Raw genomic sequence first — 16267 nt, 5'->3', positions numbered from 1 at the left:
TGCCCCGGGGACAGGGGGGGCAGCGCCCCGGGGGGGGCTCTGCGGTTGGAGCTCCCAGGCGTCTCTCGGTCCCCGTGTGCCGCGGGAGCTGCGCTTTGCCCCGCTCCGTGTCGCGGGGGGTTGGCCGGGCTGGGAGCGTCCAGTGCGGGCGGGGAATACCGGAATAACGCCGATGTAACGCCGGGATAACGCGGTGTTCCCCTCGGAGCGAGTTCTCACGTGCGCATCCTGCGGGCAGCCCGCGGTCTGTGCCTGTCAGAGAAGGCAAAGTGATTCCTCCTCCTGAATTATTAAAGCAAAACACCAGCGGAAAGTCTGGCTGTTTTACCAATAAGCTGCTCGATTTCCTGCTCTCAGGATGTTAATTTCCAGTGCTTGAGCTCCGTACTCTCAGTACTCACGGCTCAGCATTGCTGTGGCTGTGCAGAAGGGGCTGGGGCCACTTCTTCCCTGTGGCTGTGATTCCCGTCGTGACTCTGAGTGCTGATGTCTTTTAGGGGCCTCTGATTGATTCTCACGCTCCAGGAGCTAATTAAAAAAAACCGCAGTGAGTTGATGGGCTCTGTCAAGTTGGCTTGAACCAGGTGCAGAAAGTTAGGCTCGTGTTTTCTTCCCGAAAAGAGGAAGCTTTGGCTGCTGTCCTTCAGCTTCGGCGTGCTCGGAACAGCTCTGCGTTACGCGGTGCCGTGCATCAGGTTACAGTGGAAAAGCTGCCCAGGCTGTCAGTGCCCATCTCCGAGCGCAGCAGTGATTTGTGTACGTCCATCAGGAGGGGCAGGGAAAGCCTGGATGGCAGGTTGTGCTCTATCTATCTGCCTGCAAAGCGGAGCAGTGCTTCCTCTGTCGGAGCGGTGCTGTTACACCAGCTAATTAAAGATAAGGCTGTCGTGATAAGGCTTGAAATCGCTATCTAAACCACACACAGCATCCCCAGAGGGCTCAGGAGCTGCTGTTTGACTGTGTGCAAGTGCCAGCGTTTGCTTTCCTGTCCCAACTCTGCCGGGCTCTGAGTTGCTGGCCGAGGAGCTGGGCTTGTCGTGGATGGGGAGAAAAACCATTTCTCCTCTCTGCATCTCTGGTAGAATATTGAAAGTAATGGCACAGTTTCCAAAGTAAGTAGTTTTTTGTGCAAAGCAAAGCAGCTGCTTCAGTGCAAACGTACCAGTTGTACTGATTCCATTGTTTGGAGATGGTTTCCATATGGAACTGTACTTGTGACAAGCGGACGAATGGGAGAGTGGCTAGAAAAAACTGGAGTTTATGAACTGGTGCTCTTGAGTTGCCTTAATGGGAAGTGCCCTTCTGTTTGAGGCCTTCCTGGGGATGTCAGGATAGCAAACAGGGCCTGAAATTCTCCATGGGACGTGAATGCGTGCCTAACTCGGAGCAAATGGCAGCTTTGTGATGCGGTCTGGTGAGGAGGAGACCTGGGTGAACACGTGGGCAGCTAAGCCGCGTGCTGTTAGTGCTGTGTCACACCTTCAGGGTGGGACACTGTCGCTGCTGGACCTAGACACAGGTTGTATAAGGAAGAAACTTCTCCCCCCCCATCATCACCAGTGTTTATTTGAGCGGGCTAATGGGATCTCTCTGATGTCTCTCTCTGGCCAGCTCAGCGCTGCTCTTATTTGTAGTCAGGGCTGCTAATCCTCAGCAGTGCCCTAATTCTGCAGAAAGGGAGGGTGCAGCCCTTGAATTCAGGCAGCCCTGCAAGCTTCTGGCTTTCCAGGAAGAACGCGTCCTCGTCTCTGGCTGTGAGCACCCAACGCCTCTCGCCTTTGCTGCTGGTGCTGCTGTCCAGCCTTTGCTGCAGAGCGGGTCTGGAGCATGGTTGATGCTCCCTCAACACTTCTCTGCCTTTGCAAGCTGTGAAACAACCCCTGTGCCTGTTTTTTCTCGCAAGGCGCTCGCTGCACGATCCGTTCAGTCCCGCTTGGCCTCACATCTCACCTAGCTGGGGTCCAGGAAGCAGCACCCTGCCACCGTTCTCGCCCAGTCCCTGCTGAGCAGCAGAAAGCCTCTTGCAGTGCTTACACAACCGCTCTCGTTTTGTGCATTGTGAGCTGCACAGGGCCTCGTGTCTCCCTTTCTCTGTGGCCCTGCCAGCACGTCTCGTTGCTCCAGCGATCTGGGCATCTCTGTACATAGCCCAGCACGGCTGCAGCTCAGAGATGCCCTACGTAAATCCCAAGCACTCGTATTCCTCAGATGGCCTTAATTCCCCATTGAAGTCAGGGCATTGCCAGCAGTGGTAATAAAGGAAGTCTGAGCTTGGACAAGTTTTCCCTGGCACCTTCTTTAGGCAAATATTATCAAGCTATTGAACCATTCAGTGGCTGCTGGATGGGGGTGAGCGGGAGATTTGCCAAAGGATGCGTCGTGGATGAAATGTCTTTCTAGCCTAGAAGAAAAGATGTGACAAATAGTGAGGATTTAGGAGTCTGTGCCCCTGGCTTTGCTGCATGAAGCCTTTGAAAGGAAACCATTGTCGCTGCTGTGCTGGCATGCCGAGCTGCACTCAGGGCAGCAGACGTGCTGAGCAGCAGAGGCTGTGCGCTCTCTCCACATCCTTGAGGATGGAAGCAAAGCCACAGGGCAGGGAGAGGCTCCCAGGATGTCCCAGCCCCACACAGCCCAGCCATCCTCGAGGCCCTTGAGCTGTCGGGCTCCTTGCTGTCGTTGTGCCCTTCTCCTTTCCCTGAGCTCGGCGCTGCCTGTGGCGTGCTGCCTGCTGCTGCGCTCTCCTGGCTCGCCTGTGGCTTTTCTCAGCCTCCCCAGGTCCCGCTGCCAGCAGCTTTGCTGTTCCCCCAAATGACCTTTTAATTACATAATGACTTGCAAACATTCAGCACCAACAACATACCCAGATAATTGAAACAATGTTTTTCCAGCTTGGAAAAACAGGAGTCTGTACCAAAACTCCGTCCTTTGAGATTCCCAACGTCAGAAAAACAAGCGACAGGGAGACGGCGTGGGCTGGGGACTGGAAGCCACTGCCCCTATGGCAGGGGCTCGTGTGGGGCTCTGCAGGGCAGCAGCCTCAGCCCACGGCTGTGCAGGGATGGCAGCAAGGCCCTTGAGCTGCCTGCACTGTGCCCTGTTGTCAGCCACTCGCTGCTACTGGCCTTTCCCTTCAGTGGCCAGCAAAGGTCAAACGAAGGTGTGGGGAGAAAGTGGTGAGAGGGTGAGGCTTCTCTAGCCCCTTATCCAGCTCCTGCTGAAGGCACACGATGTTCCACATCTGGGAGAGCCCCGAGCAGTGGTGGTCTCCGCTCTCGCTGCCGACCTCACTCCTGTCTTTCTGCTTCCTCCTTGCAGATCGAGTGACAGCATGGCTGCGACTGCTGCCGTCAGCCCCAGCGAATACCTGCAGCCGGCCGCCTCCACTGCCCAGGTGAGCGCGGGGCGGTGTGAGCTCCCCCCGGACCAGGGGCTGTGCCCCAGGTGTGGGCCTGCCGGCAGCGTGCCCTACAGGAGGAGCTCTGCTTGCAAGACAGGCTGGGGAGCTGCGCTCTGGACACGTTCCCAGCTCCGGTGCTCACTCCTGCCAGTGTTGTTGCTCCTGGCAGTGCTGTGTTTTCCTTAAGGACCTCTTGGGTCATGTTAGCAACTGATTTCACAAGGTGGTCTTGGGATTAAAACCGCGTGAAACACTCCAGGGTGTGTGTAATGGGTGTGAGTAGCAGCAGACTTGAAGGGCGTCTGCAGCTTTATGGAGATTGTAAGAACATAGACACGGGATTAAAAGGCAGCCAGCATCGTGATGGCTAAAAGTAGTGTGACTGGGGTGAGCTAAAGGCACACGTGATGTGGGTAATTAAGTAGCTCACTTAATAAGCAGTGTTTAATTGGCATGGACTGAGTTACTTTCGATAGCATGTACCCTTTCCCTCTCTGACTCAATCTCAGTCCTGTTTGGCTTAAGACCCTGTCTCTGAGGTGCCTGTCTCCTTCCTGGTTCCCAGGACTCCCAGCCGTCTCCGCTCGCCCTCCTCGCAGCAACATGTAGCAAAATTGGTCCCCCAGCAGTGGAAGCCGCCGTGACTCCTCCTGCCCCTCCTCAGCCAACGCCTCGCAAACTTGTCCCCATCAAACCTGCTCCTCTCCCTCTGGGCTCTGGTAAGAACAGCTTCGGGATCCTGTCGTCGAAAGGGAATCTCTTCCAGATCCAGGGCTCCCAGGTTGGCACCTCCTACCCCGGGGGGCAGCTGGTTTTTGCCATTCAGAACCCAACTGTCATCAGCAAAGGGACCCGCTCATCTGCAAACATCCAGTACCAGGCGGTGCCCCAGATCCAGGCCGCGGGGGGACAGACCATCCAAGTCCAGCCCAACCTCACCAACCAGATCCAAATTATTCCGGGCACAAATCAGGCCATCCTCACCCCATCCTCATCTTCTCACAAGCCCGTGCCCATCAAGCCAGCACCGGCGCAGAAAAGCGGAGCTTCACCAGTGCAGGGCTCAAGCAACGTGGTCAAATTAACCGGTGGCAGCAACGTGACTCTCACCCTGCCCGTGAACAACCTGGTGAACACCTCAGAGTCAGGCACGCAGGCTCAGGTCATTGCAGAGAGCCCCTCAAAGCCCGGCAAAAAGACTCGAAAGAAAGCCATGTCACCCAGCCAGCCCTCCACCGTGGCTGTGGCCGAGCAGGTGGAGACAGTGTTGATAGAGACGACGGCGGAGAACATCATCCAGGCGGGGAACAACCTGCTCATCGTGCAGAGCCCGGGCTCTGGGCAGCCTGCCGTGGTGCAGCAGGTGCAGGTGGTGCAGCCCAAGCAGGAGTCTCAGGTGGTGCAGATCCCTCAGCAAGCCCTGCGCGTGGTCCAGGCCGCCTCGGCCACGCTCCCCACCGTCCCCCAGAAGTCTTCCCAGAACATCCAGATCCAGACGACAGAGCCCACTCCTACGCAGGTACATCATCTGCTGTGATGTCTCTCTGCCCTGGTTCTACTCCAAGCCCTTCCTTGGGCTTCAAAAAGCTGAAGAATTTTTTGAGACACATCCCCACATTGGCATCAGGTTCAGGCATCGTTTGTGTGGATTCTCTGATGCCTAAGAAGGATTGGGAGTGCAGCTGCTCCCTCATCGGGGCTTTAATAAGCCTCTCCCTGGCTGCTGCTTTTCACAGGACTTTTAGGAGCGCTGTGTTTTTGAAAGCTCCGCTGTGCTACCAGCTCAGGCTGGAATTATCCTGCCTGTCAGAAGCTTGAGAAGTCGGGGGAGGTGGGGGAGCAGGCTGCAGGACTGTTGCTGGTGTTACCTTTGGAAACCAGGCTGCAAAGCCGAAGCAGCCCTTTGCCGCTGTGTGAGGCCAGGACCAGTCTGCAGGAGGCCCAGTGTCTTAAGAGGCGTGGGCAGCTTCTCTGTGGCTTCCTGCAGGCCCACGTTTCTGGATTTCTGGGCAGCTGTCGCAGTGGAGAGGGCCCTACCCTGCTGGCTTCAACCAGTCTCATTCTTCTTCTCTCCCTCCTGTCAGGTCTACTTCAAAACACCGTCGGGTGAACTGCAAACAGTGCTGCTCCAGGAAGCCCCAGCCGTGACGGTGGCTCCGTCCAGCACCTCTTGCAGCAGCCCCGTGTCCCGCAACTCTGGCACGGTGTCCAGCAGCAAGAAACCAACCGCACGCAAGGAGCGCCCGCTGCCAAAGATCGCGCCCGCCGGAGGCGTCATCAGCTTGAGCGCGGCCCAGCTGGCAGCGGCGGCACAGGCCATGCAGACCATCAACATCAACGGAGTGCAGGTCCAGGGCGTGCCTGTCACCATCACCAATGCTGGAGGTGGGCTGCGTGCTGCGCCGCGGCGGGCAGGGGGGGTGTGGATGTGGAGGACAGGCAGCCCCCCTCTAGCTGCGCTCTTTGCGGCTGGGATATGGCAGCTTTGTAAACAGATCCCTCGTATCCCGAGGCTGGATATTGCTGGGTGTTAAATGGCAACAGCTTCCCCAGCTCTCTTCGCTGCAGGAGGCCCTGCGTGTTTCGTGGGGTGGCTCTTTGGCTGCTCTGCTCGTTGGCTGTGTCAGGGACAGCAGTTAGCGCAGACAGCTCACCTGCAGCATTGGGCTGCACGTCACGCTGAGCTGCAGGACGTGGAATCATAGAATGGCTTGGGTTGGAAGGGACCTTAAAGATCATTAGTTCCAACTCCCCTGCCTGGTGGCACCCCAGCAGGTCAGGCTGCCCAGGGCCCCATCCAGCCTGGCCTGGAGCACCTTCAAGGATGGGGCATCCCCACTTCTCTGGGCAGCTGTGCCACGGCCTCAGTGCCCTCTGAGTGAAAAATTTCTGCCCAGCATCTAACCCAAATTTCCCCTGATGTGTTTGCTTGGGGGCCCTGCCTGACTCTGTTTGCTCCTGAGCTCTGTGCAGGGGCTGTGAGCTGCACACAGGGATGAGTTGCGTGTCGTCAGGAGACACCTCTCCTTGCATCTTGCATCCCATGGGATGCTGCTGCTAGCGTTACCCATAGCCAAACCAGGAGAGGTGCCTTCATGCATGCAGGCTGTCATGAGGCATCACCACTCCCTCAGAACTAACCCAGCTCCTCTGTGGAGCAAATGTCTTTCCTAAATGGAAAATAACCAGACACAGCCCCAGGCCTGTGAGCCACAGACAGCCCCAGCACACTTCAGTTCCCATCTCCTGCCAGGAGCTGCACGTCCCCATGGCAGCTCCGTCCTCCTTGCGCTAGCAAACTGCAGGGAGCCGAGGGGAGGAAGTTAGGTCTGAGGGAAGTTTATCTGCTTTGTGATCCAGAAAGACCTGCTGGCGTTCCGTGGTTTCTCTCCCAGCAAGAACCAGCAGGAGTCCCGACTGGGTTTTGCAGTTGGAAGCTGTTCTTTCTTGCTCGACTAAACGACGTCAGCATAAAACGTGGTCCGGTGTGGTTTAGTAGTCCGCAGTGGACCGCTGTCATCACTGGGGTAGCTTTTAAGGGGGTTTTTAATTGCTGCTTTGTGATGAGTGTCAGGAGATGGCACAGGCAGATAGCGCTGCTGTCTGCGCCGCTCCCCGCACCGTGCCACAAGGTTGGCCGGGCCGTGCTGAACCCTGGCTGTGAGGGGACTGGTAGGACCTGCTGGCTCCACGAGTGGAGGCTGAGCCTGGTTTTCTCAAGGACGTGCTGGCCTCACAAGGGCCTGCGTGTATCACCATGCTGTCAGAGAGCTGCCCTGACCCTAGGCTTAGCACTTTCCCTCCCATTGTTGCTCTGACACCTTTGCTCTGCCTGTATCCCCTCTCTGCAATGACCCCCTCTTTGCTCATCCATCAGATCCCACTCCTCCTTCTCCTCCTCCTCCTTCTCCTTGCCTGCTGCCCCCTGAGCTTGCTGACGCTGACCCCGTCTTCTTCTTTCCAGCCCCCATCACGGCTGCCCGGGTGCTGTGCAAGGCCCAGGCTGCCGCCTCCGTGAGCGCCCGAGCGTGGAACGGCCCTTAGGGTCCGGGGTAAGTCCCATTTTTTTTTTGGTCAATATATTGCACGTTTTTTCAAAGTTTCTTTTTTGTTTCCTCTTTGGTCATTTCCCCACCCCGAAGGGTCAAACCAAAAACTTTGAAAAACCGCACAGTATATTCAGAAAAAAAAAGGGACTTACCAACCCCACTTGGGGCCAGCATGTAGCGGCGGGGCCGTGGCAATGCTGCATGTGGGGCTGGGGCGCTGAGACCCGGGGTGCCCGGCTGGGGTCCGTCCCGTCCTGCACGCGTGGTCTTTCCCCTGGCCAGCCGCCTCCACAGGGCTTCATTGCACGCAGCATGGAGGCACGCTCAGCCCCTCGGGCGTGGGGGCATGCAGGGCAGAACCTGACTCCCAGTTTCCCTCCCCAGGCCAGCAGCAGCTGACTGTGCAGAACGTCTCTGGCAACAATCTGACCATCAGTGGCCTGAGCCCGACCCAGATCCAGCTCCAGATGGAGCAAGCACTGTCTGGAGAGATGCAGCCGGGGGAAAAGCGACGGCGCATGGCGTGCACCTGCCCCAACTGCAAGGACGGGGAGAAGAGGTGAGCAGAGTGCGGAGGGGAGGGGGGGGCAGCTCCGGGGGGGGGTCAGTGCCCATCGCAGGGCTCACACCTGCCCCGTTGCATCCCCCACCAGGCCGGGGGACCAAGGGAAGAAGAAGCACATCTGCCACATCCCCGAGTGCGGGCGGACCTTCCGCAAGACCTCACTGCTGCGTGCTCACGTGCGCTTGCACACGGGCGAACGTCCTTTTGTCTGCAACTGGGTCTTCTGCGGGAAGCGCTTCACACGCAGCGACGAGCTGCAGCGGCACGCGCGCACGCACACAGGTCTGTGGCCCCGTATGTGTCCCCCCCCCATTCGCTCCCAGCGCGGCCCCCAAATCGTGGCCTGTGCCCTGCAAGGCCCCGAGGACTGGGGTGGTCTCAGGCCACCACCAATTGTCCTTGCAGTGTGGTAGAGGGAAGGGATTGGAATGCTGAGGGGCTTTCTGCCACCTTTGGGCTCTCTCAAGGTGACCGTGGTGACAGGTGGGGCTGCAGAAGGGACCTGGCGTGGGCATGCCACCACCTCCCTGGGAGGTCCCTGCAGCCGTGACTGTGGGTGCTAAGGGGCTGTGGGTGTGACAGTGTCCCCGAGGTCCCCCGGCCCTGACGCCTGCTGCTCTCCCTGCAGGTGACAAGCGATTCGAGTGCGCGCAGTGCCAGAAGCGCTTCATGCGGAGCGACCACCTGACGAAGCACTATAAAACCCACCTGATCACCAAGAACTTGTAGGGCCGGGAGCCACCGCTTGAACAAACCCCGTGGGGGCCGCGGTGAGGAGCCGCCGGGCACCGACCTGGCACCCCGCCGCCCTCGCAGCACTCCAGCCTCCCCGGCAACCCTCTGAGGGAGGCCGTGTCCCCTCCAGCACGGCCCTCGGGGACGTCCCCTGCCACCGTGCGGGCCTCGTGCTGAAGCAGCCCTCGCAGTGGGGCCGATCCCCTCGTGGAGCCGTGGGGCGAAGCACCCGGCGCGGCCCCGGCGCAGCGGGCACGCAGGGGTTGGCACAGCGGGGGCTGCACCCTCCGGTGCGGGCGGGCCGAGAGCGCCTCCACAGCACATTCCTACTTTATATTTAAAATCTATAAATAGTTATAAATATCTATATAAACCCCTTTGGAAGGTCCCTTTTTTTCTATGGAGATCGTTGCCTTACGCTCCCCGCCCCTGATTACGAACACTGTGTATGGTGAGTGCTTTTCTTCCCGTCTTTATTTAATTGCTCCCTCCTCGGACCCTGCCCTCCCCCTCTCCCGTTTTTCTCCCGCATTTCTTTCCCAGCAATGAAGGTTTTTTTTCATTCTGACAATTTCTTTCTCGTCCCTTTCTGTTTCCAAGTGACGTGGCGTTTCCCTTTGAATCTTGGGACTTTAATCTCCTTTATGCGCTCCCCCCACACCCCCACTTGTGTATAGTGTACATTGTATCATAGATTATATTGCTTTCGTGTTTACCGCGTTTAAAAAAAAAACAAAACAAAACAAAACATATGGCTTGTTATTTTTGAGCTTTTAAATTAAAACAGATCCACTTTATTTTTTAGTTGTAACTAACTGCCCACGGTTGTTTTCTGGATTGTGACAGATCTGTTCTAATTACCTGTAACCGGTTGGCCGGTGTGGAGGCAGCCGGGAGCTTTTCTTGCTCAATAAATTTGGTCGCCAGAGGCAAACCCCGCGCCGCCCAGCTCCTTTCCCCGCCTCGAACCCCCCCCCCCGCTGCCCTCCCCCTGCTCCCCGTGCCCCAGTCCTCCACCACGTGGGGGCGCTGTGCGCTGCCCGCCCCCAGGCTGGGGTGTGCCCGGTAGGCGGTGCTTCCCTCAGCGCGGCATCCTATTGGCTCCCTGACGGGCGATGAGCCCGGTGGGCGGTGCCCTCACAGCGCGCCTTCCTATTGGCTCGCCACCAGCGAGCGGGGGGGTTAAGCCCGGTGGGCGGAGCCGGCTGTAACGCTGCTTCCTATTGGCTTTTCGGTGGGCGGTGCCGCCCGCGGTGCGGCTCTCTATTGGCTCGTCGGTGAGGGGCGGGGAGATAGCGGAGCGCGGGGTTCGGGTCCGCGCGGTTCGGCGCTGCTCAGCTGCCGTCGCCATGGACCTGGGGCCGCTGAGGAAGGGTTACCGCAGCGACGAGGAGGTGCAGGGCGGCGGGGGGCGGCGGGGACTCGGCCCAGGGCCCCCCCGGCCTTCACAGCGCCCCGGTGCCCGCAGGCCTTCGAGGAGCGGCACCTGGCCTCCCGGCACCCCATCGAGCAGTTCGCGGCCTGGTTCACGGAGGCGGCGCAGTGCCCGGCGGTGGGCGAGGCCAACGCCATGTGCCTGGCCACCTGCAGCAGGTGAGTGCCGGGGGGGGGGGAGGGGGATGGGGGGCCGTGCCGCCGGGCCTTGACCGCTCCCCGCCCGCCGCCGCAGGGACGGGAGGCCCTCGGCCCGCATGGTGCTGCTGAAGGGCTTCGGGCGCGACGGGTTCCGCTTCTTCACCAACCACGAGAGCCGCAAAGGGAGGGAACTGGTGAGCGCGGGGCGGCGGGGCTGGGAGCGGGGATCCCCCGGGGCTGTTCCCGGGGCTCCCGAGCTGCGTGTGCCGCTGACGGCTCTCTGCTGTCCCCCCCCCCCCCCTCCCCATGCTGCAGGACGCCAACCCGTTCGCTTCTGTTGTCTTCTACTGGGAGCCCCTCCACCGCCAGGTGTGTGCGTGGTGCTGGGGCGAGGCCAGCCCCTCCCCCCCGCCCCGGGCTCTGTGGGATTTTGGGATTCGTGCTTTCAGGTTTGGGCTCTCCGGGTGGGATTTGGCTGCTGCTTGTTCTTCATTCCCGCTGTAAGGGGCAGGCCCCGTGCAAAGGGAGCTGTAAGGAAGAAGGGAGCAGATGCGGTAGCAGAGCCTGTTGGGATAGGACAAGGGGAAATGGTTTCGAACTGCAAGGGGAGGTTTAGCTTGGATATAAGGAAAAAGTATTTTACAGCAAGAGTGATGAGGCGCTGGTACAGACTGCCCAGAGAGGATGGCCCATCCATGGGGATGTTCAAGGTCAGACTGGGTGAGGCTCTGAGCACACCCTGACTGAGCTGCAGGTCCCTGTTCATTGCAGCGTTGGACTGGATGACCTTTAAAGGTCCTTTCCAACTGAAACAATTCCACGAGTCTTAATAACACGGAACCCAGAGAGCCCAGACTAGGCCTGGGATGAGGGTGTCTGCGTGTCGAGGGCCTGGGGGGCTGCTGGGCCCCCGGGCAGCCCGTGCCCACCTATCCCTGCCCTGTGCAGGTGCGGATCGAGGGCTCAGTGAAGCGGCTGTCGGAGGAGGAATCGGAGCAGTACTTCCACTCCCGCCCTAAGGGCAGCCAGATCGGGGCGGTTGTCAGCCAACAGAGCACCGTCATCCCAGACAGAGAGGTGAGCAGGGAGGTGACACCAGCAGGGCCCAACCCGGCCACCAGGATCCTGCCCCCGTTTCAACACCTTCCCTTTCCCTGCAGTATTTGAGGAAGAAGAACGCGGAGCTGGAGGAGCAGTACAGGGACACAACAGTACCGAAGCCGGCGTACTGGTGAGCCATGCCAGGAGGGGGAACCGTGGTGCCACCGCGCCCCGCAGGGCCCCTCATTGCCTTCGTTTCTCTCCCAGGGGAGGCTACATCCTGCAGCCAGAGGTGATGGAGTTCTGGCAGGGCCAAACCAACCGCCTGCACGACCGCATCGTCTTCCGGCGCCCGCGGGACGGCGAGACCCCCCTGGGACACATGACGCATCAGGGTGAGGACGGGTGGGTGTTCGAGCGCCTTTCCCCGTGAGGCTGCGTGTTCCTGGGCAGCATTCCCTGTGCCAAATCCACCACGTGTCCCCCCGCTGTGTCCTGGGGAAGCTGCGACCTCGCTCTGCCTTTCCCTGGTGGTGCTGGTGGGGGGGCTCTGGATCAGCCCCGGAAAACCCTGGATCCCGTTGTGCTTGCAGCAGGCAGAGACAGGTTGGTCCCCAGGACCCCTGCTTCCCCCTGCCAGCATGTAAGTAGCAATTACCCTTGGGGCTGGTGTTAATGAATCACGTGAATGATTGTGGGGGCACCAGGAAAGGCTCTGGTGAATCCCCTGCCCTCATTGTGCCCTGCTGCTGGGTCCAGTCATGCCTCGTGTTCTAGCTAGAATCATGCCTTTTGCTCGGTCAGTGCAATAACTTCTTTAATTGTGGCTCTGATATTGCTGTGAGCGTTCTTGTCAGGCTGTGTGTGTGTTGCCACCTGTGTGTTCCATCTCTGTGGGGCTGTGGGACCCCGATCCTCACCCTGTCTGTGCCAGCACTGCTCCCTGCCTGTACGTGGAAACAATAAAGTCCGATCGGAGCGGAGCTGCGCAGTGTGTTTGGGTTAATCTTTACCCAGTGGAGCTGGGCCTGGCTGCACTACCCGGCAGAGGGTGCTGCCGGCTCAGCTGCTGCTGCTTCTGCTCTTGGGCCACATCCAGTGAAACCGGGCCCTGATAACCTTTACCCTTTCCCAGCTCTGTGCATTTGTGCACTCAGCCACTGGCTCTCAGGACAGCAGGGGGTCTCGGCCACGGCTGTTGGAGCAGCAGGGTCCCCACGTGGCTCGGGTCCACCCGCATCCTCGTGCTGTGGTGCCAGGGCTGGCAACCCCAGGGACTGGGTGCAGCCTTGCAGGGCAAAGTGGCAGCAGGGAGCACTGGGCTGAGCCGGGTGGCTGCGTTGCACCGGTCCAAAGTGCTCCCCTGCCCTGGTAGCCTCATCTGCCCCTCTGCCACCATCACACTGAGTCACGCAGTCACCTTGGTCCCTCCCTGCGCTCATCGCTGGCTGTGGTGCTCAGCGGTCTAGGGTGGGGTGGTGGCACCTGGAGGTGGTCCTTGGATGTCCCAGCACGGGGCTGGGGGCTCTGCTGGAGCCGGTTCTGCTCTGTGGGTCAGCCCGGGTGACAATCACAGCTGCTTGTCCCCCCATGCTCCGTGTCCCCGTGGTGCTGGAGCCCAGACGCCGCTGTGATGGGTGTCACCTCGCTGCCCCCCTTCCTCCTTTCCCTTCTGGGCAGGAACCCTGCGGCGCTGCCAGCACGGGACAAAGAGCACCTTGTGAACCCGCGTCTTCGGTGTGCAAACAGCGAGGGCGGGGGCTGCTGGGAAGTGTTGGCAAAGGCTTTGTGCCATGGAAGCGGGTTTTGGGTCCTGGCCCTTGGCACGGTTCAGCTTTTACGATCGCCACGGAGCTGTTGCTTTTCCTGGTGACTTCAGGTACACGGCCGCACCCTGCTCTGCGGGCAGGGCAAGCCCCCCGTGCAGCCAACCTGGCACCAGGGGCAGCCCCAGCACGGCGCGGTGCCCGGCCCGTGGGTGCGCCTGTTGAGGCGTGTTTGTGCTGCAGTGGGGCTGGGGATTCCCTGCGTGGCCGTGGGCCCCGCTGGCAGCAGAGCCAGAGCTGCACCAAGAGCTCAGAACTGAGCCCTGGAGCAGCCCCAGTTGCCGCAGCCCCCTGGGTTGGCCGCGCGCAGGCACCACGCTCCCTTTGTTTCCCAGCCTCGCTTTATTCACAAAGAACGGTTGGAAGACCTTACGAAAGGCTCGGCTTCCAAAATAAAAAAAAAATAAAAACAGCAAAAAGAGGGGCTGCGAGCTCAGCCTCCTCGGCTCCCTCGCCGTGCTCTGTGAGCAGCTCTCCCTTTTTGGAAGCAAAGAGCGATTCCTGAGCAGGAACACAGCTCCTGCTGGGAAGCCCGGAGCCCTCCCAGGTCCCGACGGTCTCCTCGGCCGTGGCCCATCCTGTGGCCAGGGTTGGCTGCATCTAGCAGTGCAAAGATCAGCACGGAGGGCTGCGCGGCTCCTCAGGCTTTGGGGACGAGCAGGGCTTTGCCCGGGTGTCACCTCTGTGTTGGCTCAGGGCAGGGCGCAGCGAGGGGGCTCCAGTGGTCCCGCAGCCGAGCTGAGTCCCGAGTGCCTTGTCCTGGGGTGCCCCATCCCAGCAGGACCCAGCCCGGTGCTGCTCGTGGGGTCCCCGTGGCGAGGGGACGCGCCGTGGGGGGGGCCGTGCCCTGCAGCACGCCCTGCCCCATCCGTTCCCCCTTTGTCATCGGCCAGTGCCCGCCGGGGCTGAGTTTAAATAGGATTCTTGCTTTTTCCTTAAATAAAGTCCTATCTGAGTCTGTTTGCCTAACAAAGTGCCATTGGAGGGGGGGGGCAGCCAGCCCTGCGACGAGCCCCCCTGCTCCATCATGTCGTGGGATCCCAACGGGGCAACGCCGGGGGCCCATGGGGGGGCAGGAGGGCCCCAACCCGCCGGCCCCGTGCCCCCTCCCAGCCTCATTTCTCCTCCCGCTCGCTGTCTGCGCAGAGCCCGGGGTTCTCGGCCAGCGTGGGCCTCACTTTCTTCTTCTCCTTGAAGCGGCCGGAGTTGGACACCTTGACGTGCTTCCCCTTGGTGCTCTTGTCCACGATCTTCTCCAGGCGGGCGGCGAAGTCGGGCGTCCCCTCCTCGGCCGAACCCTCGGGGCCGTCGCCGGCGTGGACGTCGGGGCTGTCGTACAGCACCTTGGGCATGGACTTGCGCTTCCGCAGGAAGGTCAGCTTCCACCAGCTGTGGCTCTCGGCCATGGCTGCGGGGCACCTGGGCGGGAGGCGGCAGAGTTATGGGGCCAGGAACGGGAACGGGGAAGTGGCACGGGGCAGCGAGATGGCACGGCTCACCCCAGCCCTCGGGTTTCCCTTTCTGCGGTGCGGGGGGCAGGGGTGAGCCCAGCGGGGAGGGGATTCCCGGCGCTCCAGGCCGCACCCTGGTGCAGGGGCAGCGGCCCTGTGCCCACGCTGTGCCTCTGCTGACCCTGCAGCTCGGATCCCACCCCCCAGCCCGGCTCTGGCAGCCGGCAGAGCGCTGTCCCTGTGCCTCCTGTGCTGCTTTGGGGTTACCGGGGCCGGGGGGAAAGGCCACCGCCTCGCACAGAGCCCAGCACCGGGGACGTCGCCATGGGAAGCCCCCAGGACGATGGGTTGCGTGCCACCTCAGGGCCAGGTGGCATTCAGCCACAGCCCGTCCCGCTCCCACCGAGAGCACCGTGAGCCGTACCTGCGCCTCCTGCCCCACTCAGCGGCCTGGGGGACCCCGGGGACAGCGCGGGGCCCCGCACCTGCTGCCGCCCCGTTGCTCCGAGTCAAGGTGAACCCGAGAGCAAACCACTCCTGCTTGAGCAAACAGCGGGGCCGGGCCAGCGCTGCGCTGAATATTCATGATGGGGAAGTGGTGGCCGGGCCCTATGGGTGGCACCGGGAAGGTCCCCCCCTGTCCCCTGTGTCCTGTTGGGCTGCGGGAGCGCAATGAGGGGGGGATTGGAAGGAACCATGGAATCCTCCCGGTGCCCAGCACGGAGCGGGGTGTCACGGTGTCACCTCTGTGGTGTGGGGTCACGGCCTATGGGGACACCGCAGGGACACTGCTCATGGGGATACGGGCTATGAGGACACGGCTCATGGGGACACCACCGGGACATGGGCTGCGGGGACATCACTTGGACGTGGCCTATGGGGACGCTGCAGGGTCACCGCCCATGAGAACGTGGCCCGAGGGGACACACGTGGCTCACGGGGACACTGCGGGGACACCGCTCACGGGGACGTGGCCTATGGGGATGTGGCTCGTGGGGACGCAGCCTGTGGGGACTCTGTGAGGACACGGCTCGTGGAGACGTGGACAACGAGGTCACCGCTCACGGAGACGACACCGGGACACGGCTCACAGCCCGCACACCTCCCGCACCGCACCGCACCGCGCATGCGTACACCGCTCCGCCCCCTGGCAGGAGCTGCGTCCCGCCCCCCTGAGAGTTCCCCTCTCCCATTGGTCGAGCGCTGCCTCCTTTCCGCCAATCGAAGGAGCGGCGCGTGGCACAGTCCGTCAGGCTCCTCCTCCTGATTGGAGGCGGGGCGGGACCCGTCGGGCCGAGAGCGGCTGGATTGGCTGCGCCGTACGGTGCGCGGCGGGGATTGGCTGGAGCGGGGGGCGGGGATTGGCGGGGGAAAGCGGAAGCGGCGGCCAGCGGCGCGGGGCGGCAGGGATGCAGGTGGGCAGCGGGACCGGAGCTCAGGGGTCAGAGGTCAGAGGTCGAGAGGTCAGCTCGGGTCTCACCGTTCCCTCTCCGCCTCCCGTAGGCCTCTCCGCGGGACTATCAGGATGTGCCCATCGACATCCAGACCGGCAAGCTGCTGGGTACGGCGCTGGGGTGGGCTGCGGGGTGTGTGTGGGGGGGTCCTCAGCTCCTCATGCCCCGCAC

The 16267-nt window shown here is 61.2% G+C and overlaps 4 protein-coding genes across 4 annotated transcripts in view; 3 read left to right on the top strand and 1 right to left on the bottom strand.

Annotated features, from left to right (window-relative positions):
* SP2 (Sp2 transcription factor) overlaps positions 1-9560 on the top strand; it is a 10007-nt gene extending 447 nt beyond the window's left edge. Inside the window, exons 2-7 of the mRNA XM_021377864.1 lie at positions 3319-3394; positions 3966-4919; positions 5485-5785; positions 7834-8008; positions 8103-8296; positions 8643-9560. Of these exons, the coding sequence (XP_021233539.1) occupies positions 3332-3394; positions 3966-4919; positions 5485-5785; positions 7834-8008; positions 8103-8296; positions 8643-8743 (1788 nt within the window). The 5' untranslated portion in view covers positions 3319-3331 and the 3' untranslated portion in view covers positions 8744-9560. The remainder of the gene's footprint in view (positions 1-3318; positions 3395-3965; positions 4920-5484; positions 5786-7833; positions 8009-8102; positions 8297-8642) is intronic.
* Positions 10003-12348, top strand: PNPO (pyridoxamine 5'-phosphate oxidase). Its single transcript, XM_021378036.1, has 7 exons — positions 10003-10143; positions 10218-10342; positions 10419-10518; positions 10640-10693; positions 11273-11401; positions 11485-11555; positions 11633-12348. The coding sequence occupies exons 1-7, from the start codon at positions 10099-10101 to the stop codon at positions 11796-11798; spliced, it is 690 nt and encodes a 229-aa protein (XP_021233711.1). The 5' UTR covers positions 10003-10098; the 3' UTR covers positions 11799-12348.
* PRR15L (proline rich 15 like) lies at positions 13515-15215 on the bottom strand. Its single transcript, XM_021378037.1, has 2 exons — positions 15067-15215; positions 13515-14610 (listed from the first exon to the last, which is right to left on the bottom strand). Exon 2 carries the CDS (start codon positions 14595-14597, stop codon positions 14307-14309), a length of 291 nt encoding a protein of 96 aa, XP_021233712.1. The 5' UTR covers positions 14598-14610; positions 15067-15215; the 3' UTR covers positions 13515-14306.
* The window catches only part of CDK5RAP3 (CDK5 regulatory subunit associated protein 3), a gene marked incomplete in the record, with an annotated part of 3055 nt that continues 2810 nt past the window's right edge, over positions 16023-16267 (top strand). The window contains 2 exon segments of the mRNA XM_021377872.1: positions 16023-16057; positions 16146-16203. Coding sequence (XP_021233547.1) covers positions 16052-16057; positions 16146-16203 — 64 coding nt within the window.

The sequence above is a fragment of the Numida meleagris genome, chromosome 26, assembly GCF_002078875.1.
Source record: "Numida meleagris isolate 19003 breed g44 Domestic line chromosome 26, NumMel1.0, whole genome shotgun sequence".
Classification (NCBI taxonomy): domain Eukaryota; kingdom Metazoa; phylum Chordata; class Aves; order Galliformes; family Numididae; genus Numida; species Numida meleagris.
Note: the sequence above shows the minus strand (reverse complement) of the source record. Positions and strands in the feature narration are given on the sequence as shown.

Coding starts and splice junctions, on each gene's coding strand:
- PNPO (XM_021378036.1), top strand. CDS start 10,099: ATGGACCTGGGGCCGCTGAGGAAGGGTTACCGCAGCGACGAGGAG. Junction 10,144..10,217: donor GTTACCGCAGCGACGAGGAG/GTGCAGGGCGGC, acceptor CGGTGCCCGCAG/GCCTTCGAGGAGCGGCACCT. Junction 11,556..11,632: donor GTACCGAAGCCGGCGTACTG/GTGAGCCATGCC, acceptor TTTCTCTCCCAG/GGGAGGCTACATCCTGCAGC.
- PRR15L (XM_021378037.1), bottom strand. CDS start 14,597: ATGGCCGAGAGCCACAGCTGGTGGAAGCTGACCTTCCTGCGGAAGCGC.